General features: G+C 46.9%; 1 protein-coding gene across 3 annotated transcripts in view; it reads left to right on the top strand.

The window, feature by feature from the left end:
* The window catches only part of Egflam (EGF like, fibronectin type III and laminin G domains), a 162,847-nt gene that overhangs the window by 123,224 nt on the left and 20,247 nt on the right, over positions 1 to 19,376 (top strand). For all 3 annotated transcript variants that reach the window (XM_050139063.1, XM_050139062.1, XM_050139064.1), the window contains exons 12-17: positions 634 to 823; positions 4,437 to 4,562; positions 5,669 to 5,912; positions 11,328 to 11,439; positions 13,417 to 13,533; positions 15,807 to 15,987. In XM_050139063.1, the coding sequence (XP_049995020.1) occupies positions 634 to 823; positions 4,437 to 4,562; positions 5,669 to 5,912; positions 11,328 to 11,439; positions 13,417 to 13,533; positions 15,807 to 15,987 (970 nt within the window). The remainder of the gene's footprint in view (positions 1 to 633; positions 824 to 4,436; positions 4,563 to 5,668; positions 5,913 to 11,327; positions 11,440 to 13,416; positions 13,534 to 15,806; positions 15,988 to 19,376) is intronic.

Below are 19,376 nucleotides of genomic sequence, written 5' to 3'. Positions count from 1 at the left end.
AAAAAAAAAAAAAAAAAAAAAAAAAAAAAAAAAAAAAAAAAAAAAGAAAGAAAAGAAAGAAGAAAAGAAATCATACCTATGAGTAAATTTCAAAATATTCTGTAACACAACTTGTTGGATATCTCCCAGCAACAGCACTTAATGTGAAGATGGCCAGGATCGTGGAAGGGCAGATGTGCAGACAGCTGCTCCCCCACATGCCCTGCCACCTTTGCATACACAGAATAGCCCCATGACCCATCCAAGGTACACAGTAGGTTGGTCTCTATGAGGACTGGAAAGGGCACTGTTGTTTTTCGGTGCCAGCCTGCTTCAGAGTCGGCTAGATTGGCTTGGATCTGACCTCCTTCCTTCCTTTGCAGACATTCCAAAACCGCTGCTCCTGGAAGCGCAGCCCTCTAAGGAGTCAGCGGGTCAACGACAGTAGTCAATAACTGTAGACTTCATTACCTAACAGTCCCAAGTCCTAAAGACAAACCCAGATACAGGAATCCCTAAGGCTTTAACCTACATTTTAGCCATCCCATCCCCCGCAATGCAATCCATTGTGTTTTGGATTTTCTCTTTCTTCCTTCCTTCCTTCCTTCCTTTTTCTATTTTTAAAGTGAGATAAAATTTTTATTTTTCTTAAAGGGCCAGTACAGTAAAATTACCTTCCGGACACCTTTGTATCTTGGTGGCACTTCCAGCGCTCACTTGCTGCTGAGAGCCACGGGGATAAACTATGGCTTCCAAGGCTGTGTGCAGTCGCTTACTGTTAATGGAAAGAGGATTGACATGAGACCCTGGCCACTGGGAGAAACCCTCAGTGGGGCTGATGTAGGTGAGTGTCCCGGGGCTAGACTGGACCTGGCCGCTTCCTTTCTGGTTTACACAAGGCTTCGGGAGTGATGATCCCAAGGGTGTGTTCTATGAACATATCCATCCTGAGACCAAGCATGCTGTGCCTTGCGACCAGGATAGCCTGAGCTCACTAGACAGAGAAGCATGTACTTTGTTTGACCTTTCACCTAGATGCATCCATGTCTGCCGGCATGGATGTTTGTGTTATTTGTGTGCCTGGTGCCCACTGAAGCCAGAGGAGGGTCTGAATCCCCTGGAACTGGAGCTACATGTAGTTGTGAGCCACCGTGTGGACACTGGCAATGGAACCTGAGTCCTCTGCAAGAACAGCAAGTGCTCTTAGCCACCGAGCCATCTCTCCAGCCCCAGAACAATCTAATTCTTGACCATACTACCCAATGCGTTCTTGTCTACCCTCTCATTTACCCTAAGTAGAGAGGGGAGAGAATATTATTATGGCCGATATATAGATGAATGATGGGGGCTTTGCAAAGTGAGGTGTTTGTCCAGTGTAGCAGCAGAGCGGGGTTGTTTCCCAGCAACAAGAACATATGGTCAACCTTGGAAAGCCGCGGGATAGGGGCCATTTCCTCCAGGGACTGCCTGAGTCTTAGACACATCACAGTGAAACACCATGGCCTATGTGGGTTAAACGGAAATCTGTTCCTTGTAGTTGAAGGAGCTGCGGGGTCGAGGTCCATGTGCATGGGAGTCCCTTTACCCCAGGTCTTTCTCCTTGGCTTACAAACGGCCAGCTATGACCTTTTCCACACGGGGTCAGCCTTGCCTCTGTGGGTCATACCCCTGTGTCTCAGGCACTCAGAATTCCTCTACTAAGGACATCAGTCAGACCAGATTAGTGCTTCACTCTGGTGACCTCATGTGGTATTAGGTCTTCAGCCCGTGTGTTCGGGAGATAGAGTTTTGTCCAGAGCACCATATTCCGGTACCAGTAGCTCCTGTTCATGTTAACCAGGGTGTTCATGGAGCTCCTGGACCTCCACATCCTGTTCGTGTCTTCTGCCATCTGGGCACAGACCCACCATTAATGGCTGCAGGAACTCGGGGAAGCTCTCCCTCTAAGGACCTCTAACTCCAGCAATGGCATGCCCACAGTGTCTTAAGTTTACATGGTGCTAGAGGGGATTTCTCTTCTGCTCTTCACCTCCCAGTCCTTCACTTCTTCTCCAAGAGTAAGCTGGACGCTCCATACCCCCAATCCCCAGCCTCTATAACGAAGCCCTTCAATCTCTGTTTCTGCTACTGCCTCTCTGGTCCCCATTACCTTCCCATGGGATGTCTTCCCATCTCCTGTGCCTCCCATCAGAGACCTTGAATGCCATTAGCAAAGCGGCTTCCTGGAACTCTTCAAGGAAGCGCCTGCCAGGGTTCCATGCCCCACTTCCATTCCCTCCTCTTAAAAGGGCCACATTGAAGGAAGAAGATTTGAATATTACTTTCTTCCCCATGAATCTGAAATAAGCCACAGACTTCACTCCTCATCTGGAACCAGAACTATTGGGCCCTTGGCCCCATGGAAGTCTTACTGTCACACCAAAGCCTGTGTCTCCAGACACAGACTGGAAGCCATGTTCTCACAGCTGAGAACAAAAGGAGATAGACGGTGGCCAGTTTTATTTGACCCGGCGGCTAGCAGCCGGGATTTTCAGAGACCCACCCACCCGGTAGTCCACTAGGGTTTGTATGTGTTTAACCTACTGAAGTTGGTTTCCTTGTCCCATGTGAGAACCGAGCACACAGCCTTGCCCACCTGTCTGGGAGTCTTTATGGCGAGGGAATGCTGGTGACTGCTCAGGATGGGGCTGGCCTTACTGAGGTGACACAGCCAGGTCAAGGGGGTCTGTTCATCTCTAGGGAACTGGCTACCAAATCAGGTAGGTGTGCAGAACACTGGCAAGCAGCGTGGATGGACACCTTGTATCCCTGGCAGACACATACACTTTGCCCTCCTCCCTGGAAAAAGTGCTTTGTACACATCTAGTGTTTCCAGAGAGACTGTGAGAGGCACAGAAGAGAGGCAGCCGGAGCAAGTCAGGGAGAAATATTCTGTTTGATAAAAAGACATACACATACATTCTCTCTCTCTCTCTCTCTCTCTCTCTCTCTCTCTCCCACACACACACACACAGATACACACTCTCTCTCACACGTGTACTATCACACAAATATATATACATATACACAGTATATATACAGATATGCTCTCTGTCACTTGTATAAACGCACTCTCACACACACATACACACTTTCACAACACAGATTCCCTCACACACAAACACACACTCACACATACTCTGTCTCTCACACATTTTCATATATATATACTCTCACACTTTATCATACACTCTCTCACACACACATGCACATATGCACACACATACACACGCTCTCTCTCACACAAACATACATACATATAACACACATGCTCTCTCACATAGACACACAGTAAACACACACATGTTCTCTCACGTACACACTCACACAGTAAACATACACTCCTATCTACTTTCTCATACGCATACATTCACACACACACATGCACTCTTACACACATACAGTATACATACACACATTCTCTCTCTCACACACACAGACTCTCACATACCCTTTCAAAAATGTAGACTCACACATATACTAACAAACACACTCTCTACCACACATACACATTCTCACTGTCAAACATGCAATCTCTCTCCCACACATAAACACAAATATATTCTTCACACACACTCTCTCTCACACACACACACTCTCACACTCATTGCCATATATACTCTCTCATACTTACACACTCATATACATTCTCACGCACATACTCATAAATGATCTGTCACTGAGATACACACATGCTCTCTCTCACACACATACATATACACATATACACTTACATGCACATATACACACATATACATACATATGGACTCACATTCTCTCTCTCTTTCACACACACACACACACACACACACACACAATCACACCCACATCCTGTGACATGCAGATGACCCTGAAGTGCTTTTCACTATGAAGGAACCTAACTGTGGAAGGAAAAGCAGGGTTCTGGGGCATGTTCCAAGGCTCCCCCCCTCGTGGGTACCTCTCCTCGTCCTGCCCCGGAGAGAAGCTCCATGATGGAGTTCTGCTTTTCGGAAGCTTGCCTTGCATGGCTGAGCTTTGAACCAGTGAGACAGCAGCACTTAAGCTAATTGGGGTCACACAATCAGGACGCTTTTAATGTAAACACTCAGGTGATGGGGGGAAGGGACGGGTTGCTGTCCATCCCTCTTTCAGGAACAGCAGAGAGATGGATTAAAAGCAGGAACTGTTCCATCATCCCCTCGGAGGTTATAAATGTGTCCTTTGATTTATTATGTCCATCACGTTTGAAAAGTCTATGGCTCTTCCAGGGGCTAAGCCAACATGAGACGAAAGTGAAGAGTGGGTTCCCCTTTGCTGACTATGTGTCTGTTATGCCTGGGTGAACTGCAGGAATGGGGCCCCACATGATGCTGTGGTCATCTGTATCTCTGGGAGGGCACCTGGTGACCTGGCTCTGTAACCATCCCTCTGTTTAGGGGAATGCAGCAGTGGGGTCTGTGACGCCGCCTCCTGCATCAACGGAGGAACCTGTGCAGCCATCAAAGCCGACTCTTACATCTGCCTCTGTCCGCTGGGGTTCAGAGGTCGACACTGTGAAGATGGTGAGATGGGGGCGGGGCTGGCTGTGTTGATGCAAGTGGATGTAACTTTCCATCAGTGCCCAGTCAGCCAAGTCCTGCATATTCTTAAGGGATCCAGGTTGCTTTGCTGGGAGGGATGGGAGACTCTCAGAGGGCCAGAGATTTAAACCAGCCACAGATATGTTCCTTTTAATAAGCTAAGCATGAGCTGGCTCCTCTGGCCTCTCTGTGGCACCTGGGAAGCCTGCACTGGTGTGCTTTATTTAAGACTGACCTAAGTGTGCTAAAATCTCATGTTCTTTATAATATCTGACAATTTTCAAGAAAATATTGGCAAAGTATATGCACAAATCAATAACATGATAGAACAACTGTTTTTACTTCTCTCCTCTGACCTGATGATTTAGCCCATCTTTCTATACCATACCATGTATACACACATGTATGCAGACGTGTCTCTATGTATACATGTGAGGCACAACCACATACAATATGGACCTACAAACATTCAGAAATAATAACTGGGAGTTTTAAAGGTTTTGATGAAGAAAAGACATGAAGGATTGAACTTGCATTAATTTTTCCAGAAATCAAAAGTTAAAAACAAAAGGGAATAAAATTGGAGCTAAGATTACAAAAGCAGTCAAATTTATCTATGAACGACTCAGGTTTGAAACTAGATACTACACAGAAGAAAGTATTTTCACCTTCTCCTCAAATCTCAAATCTGAGGATGAGTGTAGCTGAGCCAGGACTGGTCAGGGACATCTCTGGTTTCTTTAACCTCACATCAGAGGGGCTGATTCTTGCTCTCCTGTTGTCATCTCAGGTCATTAGTGCTAGAGGTTGTTCTGCTCCATGATGTCATACAGGGAGCAGAGTCTCCACCCCCTCAGAATCTTTTATCTAGAAGAGATAAGCACAGGGAAGGAAGGAAGTTTTAGGGACCAGACTACACCCCCACCATACTCCACTGTCATAACTCAGCCACCCCACCTACTACCCACAGGGCAACTGGGAGATGGAGGCAAGTCCCTGCCCAGGAAGAAAACAGTGCAGCCCCCATGAAGTTAGCTAGCTGGTCTCAGCCACACCTCCATCTCTTAACACTTTGCTTGTCTCTTCAGCATTTTCCCTGAGCATCCCTCAGTTCAGAGAGTCGCTGAGGTCCTACGCCACCACACCCTGGCCCCTGGGGCCCCAGCATTACCTTTCTTTCACGGAGTTCGAGATCACATTTCAGCCCGACTCAGCAGATGGTGTCCTCCTGTACAGCTACGACACGGGCAGCAGGGACTTCCTGTCCATCAATATGGTTGGGGGCCACGTGGAATTCCGCTTCGACTGCGGGTCAGGGACTGGAGTTCTCAGGTGAGGGCCAAAGTCTTGTGCAACTTCCTCCTCTCCAGAACCACAGCCACCACCACTATGACCACTAAATTGCTACCCACCCACTCTCTTCCTGTTTTCTCTTTGCCAGCATCTGTGGTCCATGGGAGCCTGCCCTGCTTATGACTATGCCAGACCACCTGTAGACTGTATACTCATTCTCTCTCTCTCTCTTTCTCTCTCTCTCTCCCTTGCCTTCTCCCTCTCCCTCTCCCCGTCCCTTTCACTCCCTCCCTTCCTCCCTTTTTCCCTTCCTCCTTCCTTCCTTTCACCAAGTACCTATCAAACACGTATTAATTCCCAACTTCAGATTGTGGAAAATAGGCTTGCTTTCTGTGGGAGCAGTCTGCCTCCATTTCCCCCCCGAGGACATGCAGTGCCGTCAGTAGCCAGCCACTCAGAGAACTATAACCAATCCTCACCTTACACAGAGCAGCGTATGCTGGGCACTCAGCGAATAAATGCTGACTCTGAAAAAGTATTCATAGGGGCTGGAGAGAGATGATGCGGTCATTAAAGTGCTTGTGGCAGCGGAATGGGAACCTGAGGTCAGATCCCCGGCACTCATGTCAAAAGCCAGGAGCAATGGCATACATCTGAAGTTCAACACTCGGGAGCAAACAGGGGACCCTCAGAGCTCACTGGCCAGCCGTTCTAGCCGAATCAGTAGACTCTGTGTGTCTCCAAAATCAAGGTAGACAGCACTTGAGAAGCACATCTGACATCAACCCTGGCCTCAGTGTACACGTGTGTGGGCATCCACACACACACACACACATGTGCACACATGATGCATCGCGCGTGCGTGTACACCAGAAAGATCAAATTGCAGCTTTGCTCTTGAATTATTTCCTTGCCGGTGTCCTAGGCAGGAACCTAACCGCGGCTCCTCCGCAGATGCTGGCGCAGGACATAGATTGAGGGTTTCAGCAGTGTGGCAGTGGAGGAGACTTCTAAAGCATCTGATCCTCCTTGCCAAACCGGCTGGAGCAGCCGGAACTTTCATCTTGCTGTCTAGTCTGAACTATTCAGTCCCTTCAAAGATCCCTTGTTCCTCTACAGCAGTTCCATGGCCTTTGGAGACCGTTGGAGACTTGTTTGGAAGATGGAAATGTTTTTCTTGTTCATGTCTCCCTATATGAAAAATTAATTATTTGTGCTTTTTTTTAAAATATGAATTTATTTTTCTTTATTCTTGAGAATTCTATGCATATAATGATTGAAATATAACCATATCTATTTTTCTATTTACACTTTCAGTTTTTCCTAACACATTTCCTGCTCAACATCCTATCTTTTTTTTTTTTAAATAACTCACTAAGTCCAGTTAGAGCTACGTATATATTTGTGGGTGTGGGACCATCTTCTGGGTCCTGGGAATCCTATCAGTGGCCACACCCTACAAAAGGAATGATTCTCCCTCTCCCAGCAACTGCCAACTGCCAAGAGCTCCTCAATAAGGCTTGAGAGTTGGAGCTAAGCCTCCACATCTTGCCCAGATTTTGCTGGCATGATCTTGTGCAGGTAACAAGAGCTTCTGTGAGCTGACACTTGTCACGGCCCCGTGAAGTCCAGAGACAACGTACTGTAGCAGTCCTCCCCAGCGTCTGGCTCTTCCATTCTTTCTGCCTCCTCTTCTTCACTGACCCCTGAGCCTTGGTGGCAGGGGTGGATGAGACGGGGTGGGAATGATGGAGTTGTCCTGCCTAGGCTAATCACTCAGTATCTTAGTCTCGACCCTTTGTCCAGGTGTGCCTCTTCCCCTTGACATCTGCACACAGCAGAAAGGAGTCGTCCTGACTCATGTCGAGAGTAGTTCCGGTCTATGGGTGTGAACGTAAATATTTAGATGTCAGTTTGACAGCAAGACCTCTTACTACGCGTCTCCTAACAGTACTTTTAACCTTCAAGCTCCAGGGGCCCTAATCCAATACAGAGGTCACCAGTGCTATGTTTGTCTAATTCTTTTTTTTTTTTTTTTTTTTTTTTTTTTGAGAGAGAGCCTGGGACTTTGCTTAAACCCTGCCACAGGCTTTCAGGCTGCTGTTACTTCCAAGGAAATTGCGGCTGTCCTCAGTGGTTGTTCATGCTGCTGGCCTGGCATTTTTAGAAGTGTGTGGGGGAGGTATTAGTACTACTCATTGCCCTCAACTGATGACCACTTTTTACGGCTGACGGGAAATGCTGTCTCTATTAAGTTTCAACTGTTAGTCAAAGGAATATATTTTTTTTTTTGTCCTTGTGGCTGAGTTTCTGCATCAGTTGACACCTCCCACCCTGGGGAAGGGACAAACATTTTTTCCCCCTCTGGTTATGTAAAGCATCCTATATCTCAAGACAACTTTTGTGGTTATTTAATTGATTCAATTTACATATGATTATGCAAAACAGCATAAGCAATTCACTTAGAAGTATATGTCAGGTTTCGAGGGGAAGACACCTTGATAATCACCTTGCACTTTGAATCACCCCTTCAGGGTAAAGAGTGACCTCAGGATCTGGAGACACAGGCATGCCTCACACTGGCTCAGAACACGAGCCCCTCCCACCTGCCCCCCTATAGTAGCAGATCCCAGTTCGGGGTCACTAGCAGCTAGATCTAAGATGTCCAACATTTCATTTTCATATGTCTATACCAATTTTTAATAAGAAGTATTTTAGGTTTTTTTTTTTTTTACATGTGAGTTATCCTTTTCCTACCTGTCAGGGAAGATGATTAGAGGAAAAAATTTCTTGGCTCCTGAGTGATAATAAGACAAGACTTACCAGAAATTAAACCACCATTGGCCTCCCATCCCACCTCCATTCCATGCAACTTGACGACCAGGCTCACTATTAGTATTTCAGATGCCTCGTGAGGAGTTATTTATTTTGAAAACTATTTCACAGAATCCCCCACTTAATTAAGGAAACTTGGTAAGAGCCTGAAGCGCAGGAAATTATGGAATTGGCCAAGTCATTTTCATTTTAGGAAAAGGGTATTGTGGTCAAAATCATTATGAGCTTGAGTCGAGCATCAAGACAATCGGAATGAGCTCTCGATGACTGGGATCAATATAACCGTGCAGAAGACGGTGTCGGATTGACAGCCAGTGACCTCTGCAGGACAGGAACATGACAAGTGTGTGGTTAGTCATTATGGAAATAGACCACTTTAAAAGGCCTGCTTGTTTCTTTATTGCATATTGATTTGGCCAAGGTGATTAAATTCTAATTGCTAAGGACAAATCACAAAAGCATTTGCCTGAGCAGAGGAATCAAATTAGGGGGTGCTGACCCTTTAATAATCATGCCATTGGTATTCTCTGTCGTTTTCTAAAGATGATACAGGAGCAAAAAGTAATTGGGAGGTTCAGTAAAGGCCAGGAGCTAGACATAGTTAGAAATAGAAATGCATTGATTATATTCCTTCTGCGCACTTCACTCTCAAAAGCAACTTGTGAAACTCCTGCAGGAACATTTCAGCATCAAGGGCTCTCACCTTGACTTAGGAACTGAACTTTCAAGGTCATCTGAATCCCAGTCAGAGCACCAGTGAACACAGACCCTGCTTTTCCTTGTCCTGAACTTTTGTGTGTTGCTCTAATAGACCATGGGGAACAGGAAGAGCTTGTGAAGAGCAGAAACTTACGACTCCCATTTATGGGGCCTAGGAAATCCAAGGCCAATAATGTGCACCTGGTAAGGGCCTTTTGGTGTCACCCTAAGGGAGAAGAGAGGTAAATATGAGGACACATCTGGATGAGTATTCAGGAAGGAAAGGACTGAAATCTTTTATGAGAAATACCAAGTGATCATGACGTTAATCCGCTCGTGAGGCAAAGACCATATTACCTCAGTCTTCTCTCAAAGTTTAAAACTCTCTGTGTTGTATTGGGGATTAATATTTTTGATACACGATCTTTGGGGACATTTTCAAACCAGAGTATTTTTTTTTCACCAATATTCTATCATGAAAAATTTCAAATGAGCCAAGTGTGATGGTGCACAGCTGTAATCCTAGCATACAAGAGGCAGAGGCAGGTGGAACTCTGTGAGTAGGAGGCAAGCCTGGTCTACACAGACAAGTTCCAGGCCAGTCAGATTTACAGAGTGAGACCGTGTCTCAAAACCAGACAGGGGGACTCACAGGGTGGATCAGCTGGTAAACATGCTTGCTGCATGCCCTAGTTTGCTTTCTATGGCTGTGACACAACCCCATGGTCTATAACAACTTGTGAAGGAAAAGGCTGATCTGGCTTACTCTGCCACGTCACAGTCATTCGCTGAGGGAAGTCAGATGATACTTTTCTGTAACTGTAAGCCAAAATGAGCCCTCCCTCTGGCAAGTTACATCTTGAACTTGAACACGGCAGCCTGAAAAGTAACTAATACAGGTGGGTGCCTACGGGTGGCATCTGTCCCATCACAGCTGCACTGATGGAATGGTGGCTCACACCCATGACACGCTGACTCACGTGCAGTTTCCATCTCTATTCGTTAGGAGTCTCCAGAGAGACAGAACTGATGTGGGATGTCCTTCTGTACACTGAGAATTGTGTTGCTTTTATTGGTTGATGAATAAGGCTACTTTGGCCTATGGCAGGGCAGAATATAACTAGGTGGGAAAGTCCAACTGAATACAGGGAGAAAGAAGGTGGGGTCAGGAGAGATACCAGCAGCTGCCCAAGGATTAAGAGGTCAGAGCATTATGAGTAAGCCATGGACCATGTGGTGATACTCAAATTAATAGAATGGGTTAATTTAAATGCAAGAGATAGCCAGTAATAAGCCTGAACTATTGGCCAAACAATTATAATTAATATTAAACCTTTGGAGTGATTATTTAGAAACAACTACAGGAACTGGCAGGCAGGACAGAAACCAGCTACACAGAACCAATGGGGAAACAGAAACACAGGGAAATATTTGTCTGGTGAGATTATCTCTTAGGATTATGGGACTGAGGCAATCCACAGTTTTCTTCAGGGAGGCTAGAAGCCAAGAAAAATGTCTATGATGTAGTTCTGCCCAGGCCTACAGGTGAATCCATGGCACAAGTCAGTCTGAGTCCAAAGGGCCAGGAGCCAGGACACCCGTGATACAAGTTCTGAGCCACGTCTCACGAACCAGGAGCGGTGCTGTGGTCCAAGGGCAGGATGAGGTGGATGCCCAAGCTCCAGCAAAGGGAGAGAGTCCCACTTTTCCTGTCTTTTCATTCTGCTCAAACCCACCACAGATTAGATAATGTCCCCGTGCATTGGTGAAGGCTGTCTCTTTGCTCAGTTCATCGATTCAAAGGCTTCTCTCTCATAAAGCCCTCATAGAAACATCTCAAACAGTACTGTATCACTCAGCCGGGTTTCCTCATTTCGTCAAGTGCACACAGAATGTCAGCATCACATCTTTCTTTGACAGGAGCGAGAAGCCCCTCACCCTTGGCCAATGGCACGAGCTACGTGTGTCTCGCACAGCCAAGAATGGGATCTTACAGGTGGACGAGCAGAAGGTAGTGGAGGGGATGGCAGAGGTAAGGACACACTTGTCTCTCTCGGTGGTTGACCTGGACAGACCATTGTTTTCCATTGACATTGGTAAAGTAGCATGAAAGGGGCTGCTAAGTGGCTCAGTGGGTTAAAGTACTTGTCACCAAGGCTGGTGAGCTGTTTGATTCCCAGAATCCACAGAGCAGAAGGAGAGAATTAGCTCCTGCAAATTGTCCTCTGACCTTGACACATATGCTGTAGTATATCTTGTAGGTAAACACACACACACACAAACATGAACAAATGTTTTTTCTTAAAGCAACATCATGTAGCATCTGAGTATAGAGATTCTAGTCTGAGGCTGAAATCCCAGCTCTCCATTAGACAGTTACAGTTCTATTCTGCCACCATAAACGGGAATGACAATAGTGCTGGCCCCACAGGTTTGTTACAAACCTGTGAGTTATACTTTTTTTAATAATTAGCAACCAGGGCACTTTTAAGAACTCTCCTTTCACACATACCCCGCTCCGCCTCTGCCGCTGTCCTCGCCATCTATATGGTGTGGTGACTGAGATCACAGACCCAGCAGTGTCGACAAGAGCATGCTACAGATAAAAGACTCCTGAGCTTCCAAATCCAGCTCCACCGCTCACCAGTGCGGTGAGCTCAGGCTGGCCATGTGACTGCTGAGCTTATGTTTTTCTCATTGGCGCCGTTATCCTCATATCAATGGAGACAATCCTGACGATGATAGCACACATCAGAGAGTCATTAGGAGAGTTAGGAGAATCACAGAAGCAAATCACAGCTGTGTCCCGCACACAGTCAGGTTTATGACGCTTCCCTTGCCCGTCTCCTTATTTAATACTGTGCTACTATAGACTCAAGGACACAGAATTTCCAATGTGGTTGATGTTATTTCCAAGTTCACATTCAAAGAAAAACATTTTTAAAGCGGGCAATTTGCATAAAACGATAGGCTACCTTCTCCCTTCCTTGGGTGTGAGAGTTGAGCCTTGCCTCTCCAGCAGGAGAGATGGTTGTTCCAAAGCCAAAATGAAGCCAATCTCACCCCATTCATTGGATACAGTGGGACTCAAAGTCCTTTCAGAGCCTTGAGTTTGACTTGAAGAACAGTCTGCTGTTGACTCCACAGCCTTCTTTCTTTCCTCTGATAACTCATCTCAACTCTGGGGTCAAAGACAAGGGAGAAATACTCGTGAGTATGTGATGCTAACTTCAGCTGTAACAAATTTCCTCTCAGGCTACAAGGATTCCCAAGAGTCTCTGTGCTTCCTTTGTGACCTTGCATTGAATTAAGAACTGTAAGGGGCTGGGGCTTAGCTCACTGGTCAGGCCAGGTGGGGCAGGAACAAACAGAATGTTTTAGCTGGCTGACCAGAAACTGTCCTCAAGATGAACCCCAGGAACAGGGGTAGACCCGGGCAGGCCCTACACTGATACTGTATTTAACTCTGCACAAAGTCTAACTAAAGAGAATCCTCGGCTTCAGAATAGGCTAGACCATTACCCACAACTCCAGAACATCATCTTTTTATAACAAACGGTTAGTTTTCATCCAGGCATAGTACAGCTACAAATTAGGAGCCAAACTGAAGGAAGGAGAGAGAAGAAAAGGTATAGAGACCCAATGCCAAGTTCTGAACTCTTCTGTCCAGAGAGGGTCATTACTTCTCTGCTCCATGGTCCCAATCTGAGCTCTACCAATTGGCAGCAGTTTTCCTGAGGGTGCAGTACTGCTCCTCAAAGTTGCACTGCACATCCGTGGACCGTGATGTGGTCTATGCATGCATTGTGATGCACCTGGAATTCAGATATTCTATTATGATCCTATCTGCACACAGTGAAACTGAGCCCCGAGGCGTCTAGGAAACTTCCTGACATCCAAATACCACACAAAACAATGTGCAGCCAGGTGGCTATGGTGGCTCTTGACTCTGCTGTCACCATCCATCCTACAGTTAGTCTCTGACTCGCTGTCTTTTGTGCCTTGCCAGGGAGGCTTCACCCAGATTAATTGCAATACGGATATTTTTATCGGCGGAGTCCCAAACTACGATGATGTCAAGAAGAACTCGGGCATCCTTCATGCATTCAGTGGCAGCATCCAGAAGGTACAGCTTCACTTCCTCGTCGCTCTTATTGTACACAGAGTTAAGGCCTGAAATCAGCGTTATCTGCTGTGCCTCAGAAAGACGGTTTGAGAAAATGCCAAAATGGTTACAGTTTTATTGTTTAATACGTCCGATCTAGTTTTCCACATACCTGTCCCTGGGTTTCCGTTCAGTACAAAGAGATTCTAAGAAGTCAAGGTGACTTTTTTCTTTTTTCAGCAGAATTTCCCCAACTTTTCTAGGGCTATCGGGACGAATTCAGCTTAGGCCGTTCTCTGAGTTACTGTGTAGTTCATCCACGCGAGAGCCAACTGCTATTCCCACCCACCCATGAGCAGTTGCTGCTCATCAGCCATACAATGGAGCTCTGAGATTCCAGGGACATTCTCCAGAATGCTGAAGACAAAAGAAAGAATAGTTTGGTAGTGGAAGAAGCTGACCCAAATCCCATATATCCTCCTATTCCTTCTCTTGGGGATGCCCAAGACCCCACGGATGTATTCTTTTGACTACAGAAATGCTGACTGACTCAGAGCCCAGACTTGCAGGGTGGCCAGCACTGAAAAAAAAAGTGAGTTTTAAACCTTGGTTAGCCTCATCATGTTTCCCTTTTGTGATGAGGGGTGACCTGAGGACCGAGTCAGGACCCATGACAAAGCGTGAGAATAAAAGATAAGAAAGTCCTACCGGATTCTGAAGATTGTGCTCTGGGAGGCCTCTGGCATGTGTCCTTACGTCTCAGCGCTGGTTCAGGGAAAGCCCAGCCAGCATCTTCCTGCGCTCACACGCCCTTTTGGTGCTGCCCTACAATATCACTGGCATCTTGAATCAGGCTTTGGTTCCCCACAGGAGGCACTGGTCACATTTGCACAGTTTTGAGATAGGAAAAATCTCACCCACACGCCCTTCCTTCTCCAGCTTTTCCCCTGGATCACCGGGCACACAGCCCTTCTCCCCTGCCCTCTAGGAGACCGCCTTTTTTCCCCTGTGAGTGAGGCGCTGTGGTTGTGCCACAGCCAGCGGGAGACAAGCGCCGGGTTTGTATTGGCTGGAGCACATACGGCTAGATTTTCACCTGCAGCATGAAAGGGGGAGATTAGGGAAGGGTCAGGGTTCTCGCTAGTGGCTTCTCAGATTCAGAACCTGGAGAGGTTTCCTTCCAACCTTGCAACGCTCTTCAAGAGTGAGGTACATCTTTGGAAAAGGAGGCAGATTTCTAGTAGGAAGCATCTCTGCTAGGCAGCACCCCAGGCAACGGGGGTCCCCAGGGTACTTCTGTCTCTTGGTGTTGCAAAGCTAGCAGCAGCGGCTCCATGGACATGGGCATTCTACATGCTCAGTTAAGGGCTCAAGAGTTAGGAGGAGGGAAGTCACGCAGTAGCATTCCCCAGCGTTCTCCAGAAATATGTTATTACTTTGCCTAGAGCCATCTGCCAGGAAAGATGGAAAAGGGCTCCCCGCCTCGGGAAGTGTATGCGCAGTGGAGCAGAGGGGAACTCTGAGCTTTGCTGCATTCTGTAGAGGTGTGGAGAGGGAGGGAACTCAGAAATGTTGAAGAAGACAGACAAGGGCAGTGGAAGAGCCGGAGAGGCCTGGGTTCTGATGTAGGTGACATCGCACAGCATATGGAGAAGTATACGAGGAAGCTGGCTTACAGGAATATGGGTGAGAGGTCACTTACAGCCGCAGAAGTCCTTCAAAAACAACTGCATCACCAAAGCCCACCACCATGGGTGACAACTCACAAATGTAAGAAGAAACCTGCAGTACATAGCACCACCTACAGGTGGCGCAACAGGCTGGAATTTTCTTTCCCAGAGACTCTCAGTCAGATCTTCTAGGTAGTCTGTCTGGTCTCTGTCTTTTTTCAGGCTGCTAGGCCTACACATGTCCCAGGAAGATCTGCCTGAGAATCTTCTTTGTAGCTTGGCTTGTCTGTCCCTCAGCAGGCTTCGCTGTTTATATACTCTTCCAAGGAAGAGCCCTAGTAAATCTGGTCAGTTTCAGGAATTTCCTGAGCTGCCTTAAGAAGTGTCCCTGCAGAGTGAAATGCTGCCATTTCTGAGGTCACTGATCACCAGAGAGGGCTCCCGTCTGTGGTTTCCCCCAGGTGCAGAACTCAACCCTTCTGTTCCCCTTTATCTGAAGGACCGCCGGATTAGCATGGAGATTTTCTTCCTTTGGCTAACCTCCGTCATTACGTGTAGCTCGGCCTGGTAAGCAGCGAGTTTGTTTTCCCAAGTCTTGATGTCTCTCTGTTTCTGTATCCCAAGATCATCCTGAATGACTGGCCCATCCACATGAAGCACGATTTCACATCTGGAGTGAACGTGGAGAATGCAGCCCACCCCTGTGTGAGAAACCCCTGTGCCAACTGGGGCAGCTGTCGGCCCAAGAAGGAAGGCTATGAATGTGACTGTTCCCTGGGCTTCGAGGACGTGAACTGCCAGAAAGGTACATTTGGGTCTTAATGTGGCTGCCTGGAGGGCATGGAGGCCACAAACTGAATTACGGGGACCGCTCTAGTTTCTTTTCTCCCCACAGTACTGAGCCATGAAGCCAGAACCTCACACACATTCGGCAAGCGCTCTGTCGCTGAAATGCATTGTCCAGCCCTTTCTGTAGTTTTTGATTTTGAAAGAATGTCTCACTAACTTGCCCAGGCTAGTCTTAAGCTCATCTAGAGTCCAGATAGGCCTTGAATTTACAATCTACTGCCTCAACCTCCCAAGATGCTGGCATCACAGTCCCGTGCCACCAGGTATGGGGAGAGCGGTACTCTCGAAGGGAGAATTGACAATACAGGTCCTGGTCATTTTGATCAGCAACTTCAGCAACGTATCAGGTAACTATTACATCATATAAGCTACTATAATTGCTTAAGAAGATTTCAGTCCTAAAGGAACTCTGTAAGAGTAGGTAAAGGGCCTGTCCAATGCCTACCCTGACCCTTCCCTAAGAGTCCCCTCGTAGGCTCTTTTCCAAAAGGTTAACCTGAACACAGCAAAGACTTAAGGATTTATGCTTTTGAGCTACTCCAAGAGCATCCTGGCCAAGGAGTGTCTTTGCTTATGTCCTGAGAAACATTTGGATGCTGTAAAGAGAAATGCTGCTTAAAGGTAGAAAAATATGAACAATGTATTAGTTCTCCAAGCTACAGTATGCACAACCTTTTGTCCAGTGCTCTATCCCATGCTATTGAACCCGTCTGGGTCCCAAATGTTTTCATTCACCAGGGACTGCAGTACTGACTATATGAGGCAATGTGTAGAAACATCGCGAAGGCTTCCTGCTGATTGTCACCCTGATACTAGCCACTGTTATCACTGATGAGAGAAATCAGCTCCCTAGCGGGTGCTATGAACTCCCATGACCGGCTCTGTCTGAAAGGTTGGAAGGGCCACAAACTACAGACCCTGCTTGACCCTGCCTCTACCTACTCAAGGGAAGCAGAAGCCTTGGTCTTGGCATCTGGTAGTGGTCTGTACCTGTCCATAGGTGCCCGTATTCTAGAACACACAGACCATCTCATTTCTAGTCAGAATGGCCCACCTGCCCTAGAGCTGTTATTGACTGAAGCAAACAGGCCTGAAAGAGATAAGTCGATGAACCTGTGAAAGCTCTGTGCGTGCTTTCTCGTGATTCACCGCCACAGGTGCCTGATTTCCACCAAAAGAAGAAAACTCTAAACTTTACAGGTAGATATTTCATACATTGGTACATCAAGGAATTATTTACAGCAGCTGTGGAGAATATAAAAGGTGCTAATTTTCCAGTTAAACAGCTTAGTAGCGTTTCTCACCTTTAAGTGACTTCAGGAGTCTGTCTGACAGGGCACGCCGTCAAACTTTTTTTTTTTTTTTTTAAGCAAATAAGAGTAACTTTCTGAATGTCAGACTCTCATTCTGAGGAATAATATTTGAAGAAGTGTCTACTTCAGGAGTGGCCTGTTCCTTTAGAAAACTGGGTTTGGAGTCAGGGCAGATGGCTCAGTTGGTAAAGGACTTGCTTTGTAAACATAAAGACCTGAGTTCAGCTCCCCAGCACCCATGGAAAAAGCCTGGTATGACACCACGTGCGTTAAAATTCTAGGACTTAGAACGTGAGGACAGGAAACTACTGAGGCTTAATAGCCGGCTAGTCTTGAGGAACTGATGAGCTCCAGCTTCAGGGAGAGATCCTGCCTCAAAAATAAAAAATTAATTAATTAATTAAGGTTGCGAATGACTGAGAAAGACACCTAATTTCAACTGCTGTCTTCCACATACAAATACAGACATGTGTACACACATGAGCATGAACTCTTAGAGAGGTATGTACTATGTGTGCATAAACTTACACACACAGAAGAACACAACCTGAATTGGGGGCTTATTTTTCAGTGTTGACCCTAGGTCTGGAGGATCACAATAGACTTGTCAAGCCTGCTTCTGACACTAATAGTCTGACTATAAGGTCTGGGCTTATGTGAGCGCTCAGCTTTGGAGTGATAACAAGGGAAGGGCCGGTTCTGCTCTTGTTAGCCTGTGTCCTGATAACAGACGTTGTCTGGATCAGGTATAATGTGCCCCCATAGTGGCTCTGAGACTCCAGGCTCATGGCCAGTGAGAAACAGACCTCACCAGCACAGCAGGACAGACCTCAGCCAGAGCCTGGGCTCCTGCAAGATCTGAGGGAGTGGGCCATGGCTCTTTCCCGGCAAAGCGGGCTAGAAGCTGGGGAACCCTCATCTGCCCCGCGTGTTACTCTAGTGTCCTCTCCAACTATGAAATGAAAATTCTGCTTAGGAAATGGGAGCTTTGTGAATGCCAGCAAAGCATTCACAAAGTATACAAAAGTATACGGGAGGGACTGCCTCCAGCCCGTATCTTCACTCCCGTGACAATGGCCTGGGAGGGCTAAAGGGGCTCTGTGACAGTTTCTTCAGGTTGCAGTAGGCATGTAACTGTGGGTGGTGGCCTGGTGGCTGGCAGCGCTGCTGTGACATTGGGTAACTTCTCCATTGGGTTGGAAAGAAAGGGAAGGAAGATAGGCAGTGGTCACATTCCTTAGAGAAGGAAGACACTGTGAACTGGGCCAGATCCAAAGCTTCAAAGCTTAGAAACCCTCTGCAGTTGTCAGGGAGAAGCCCGTGACATTTAGCTAGGTGATTCTTCTACATATAGCAGCTGGAAACTTTTCCGGCTTCATAATAAAACTAAACTTCCAAACAAGAACCTGTCCTAAACACTCTCCACAGAAGCTTAACTAGTTTGGTTTTGTTGCTGTTTTTGTTGTTGCCTATGAATTTCTTAGGCCTGGTCTTGATGTGTAGCTCAGCACCAGGCTGGCCTGGTGCTCACTATGTAGCCTATGATGACCCTGAATTGCTGACCCTCCTGCCTCAGCTCCCCAAGCACTGTGGTTGCCTGTACGCCCTCTGGTTTCACTATTTTCGTTGTTAGTTTAAGCAAGGAGCGGCCTATAGCATGAATTTCCAGAACCAGATCTCACGTAAGGCACTCAAAGAGCACTTCCTCCAAAAGGAAGATGATTTTCCAGATCATTCCTCTGCTTCCTCTATAGCCCTCAGGGCTGTAGTCGGGACATCTGACACTTCTCCTCGCCTTTCGATGTTGTAGGAAGATGGGGTGAAAAAGATTCCAAACCTGTGCAGGTCTGCAGACTACCATGGGGAGTGTGCGCGCGCGCGCGCGCGCACGCGCACACACACACACATGCACCCACACACAGATGTACACACACGTACACACGCATGCTTACACAACACACATACACACACACATGCATGCATGCATGCATGCAGCAGGTATACTTTTTGTCCTCCCTGTGAGGTGGGAGAG

This window comes from Alexandromys fortis, unplaced genomic scaffold (assembly GCF_014885135.2).
Source record: "Alexandromys fortis isolate MF-2015 unplaced genomic scaffold, M_Fortis_MF-2015_v1.1 scaffold_37, whole genome shotgun sequence".
Classification (NCBI taxonomy): domain Eukaryota; kingdom Metazoa; phylum Chordata; class Mammalia; order Rodentia; family Cricetidae; genus Alexandromys; species Alexandromys fortis.
The sequence above is the reverse complement of the archived record's forward strand: the minus strand, read 5'-3'. Positions and strand labels throughout refer to the sequence as shown.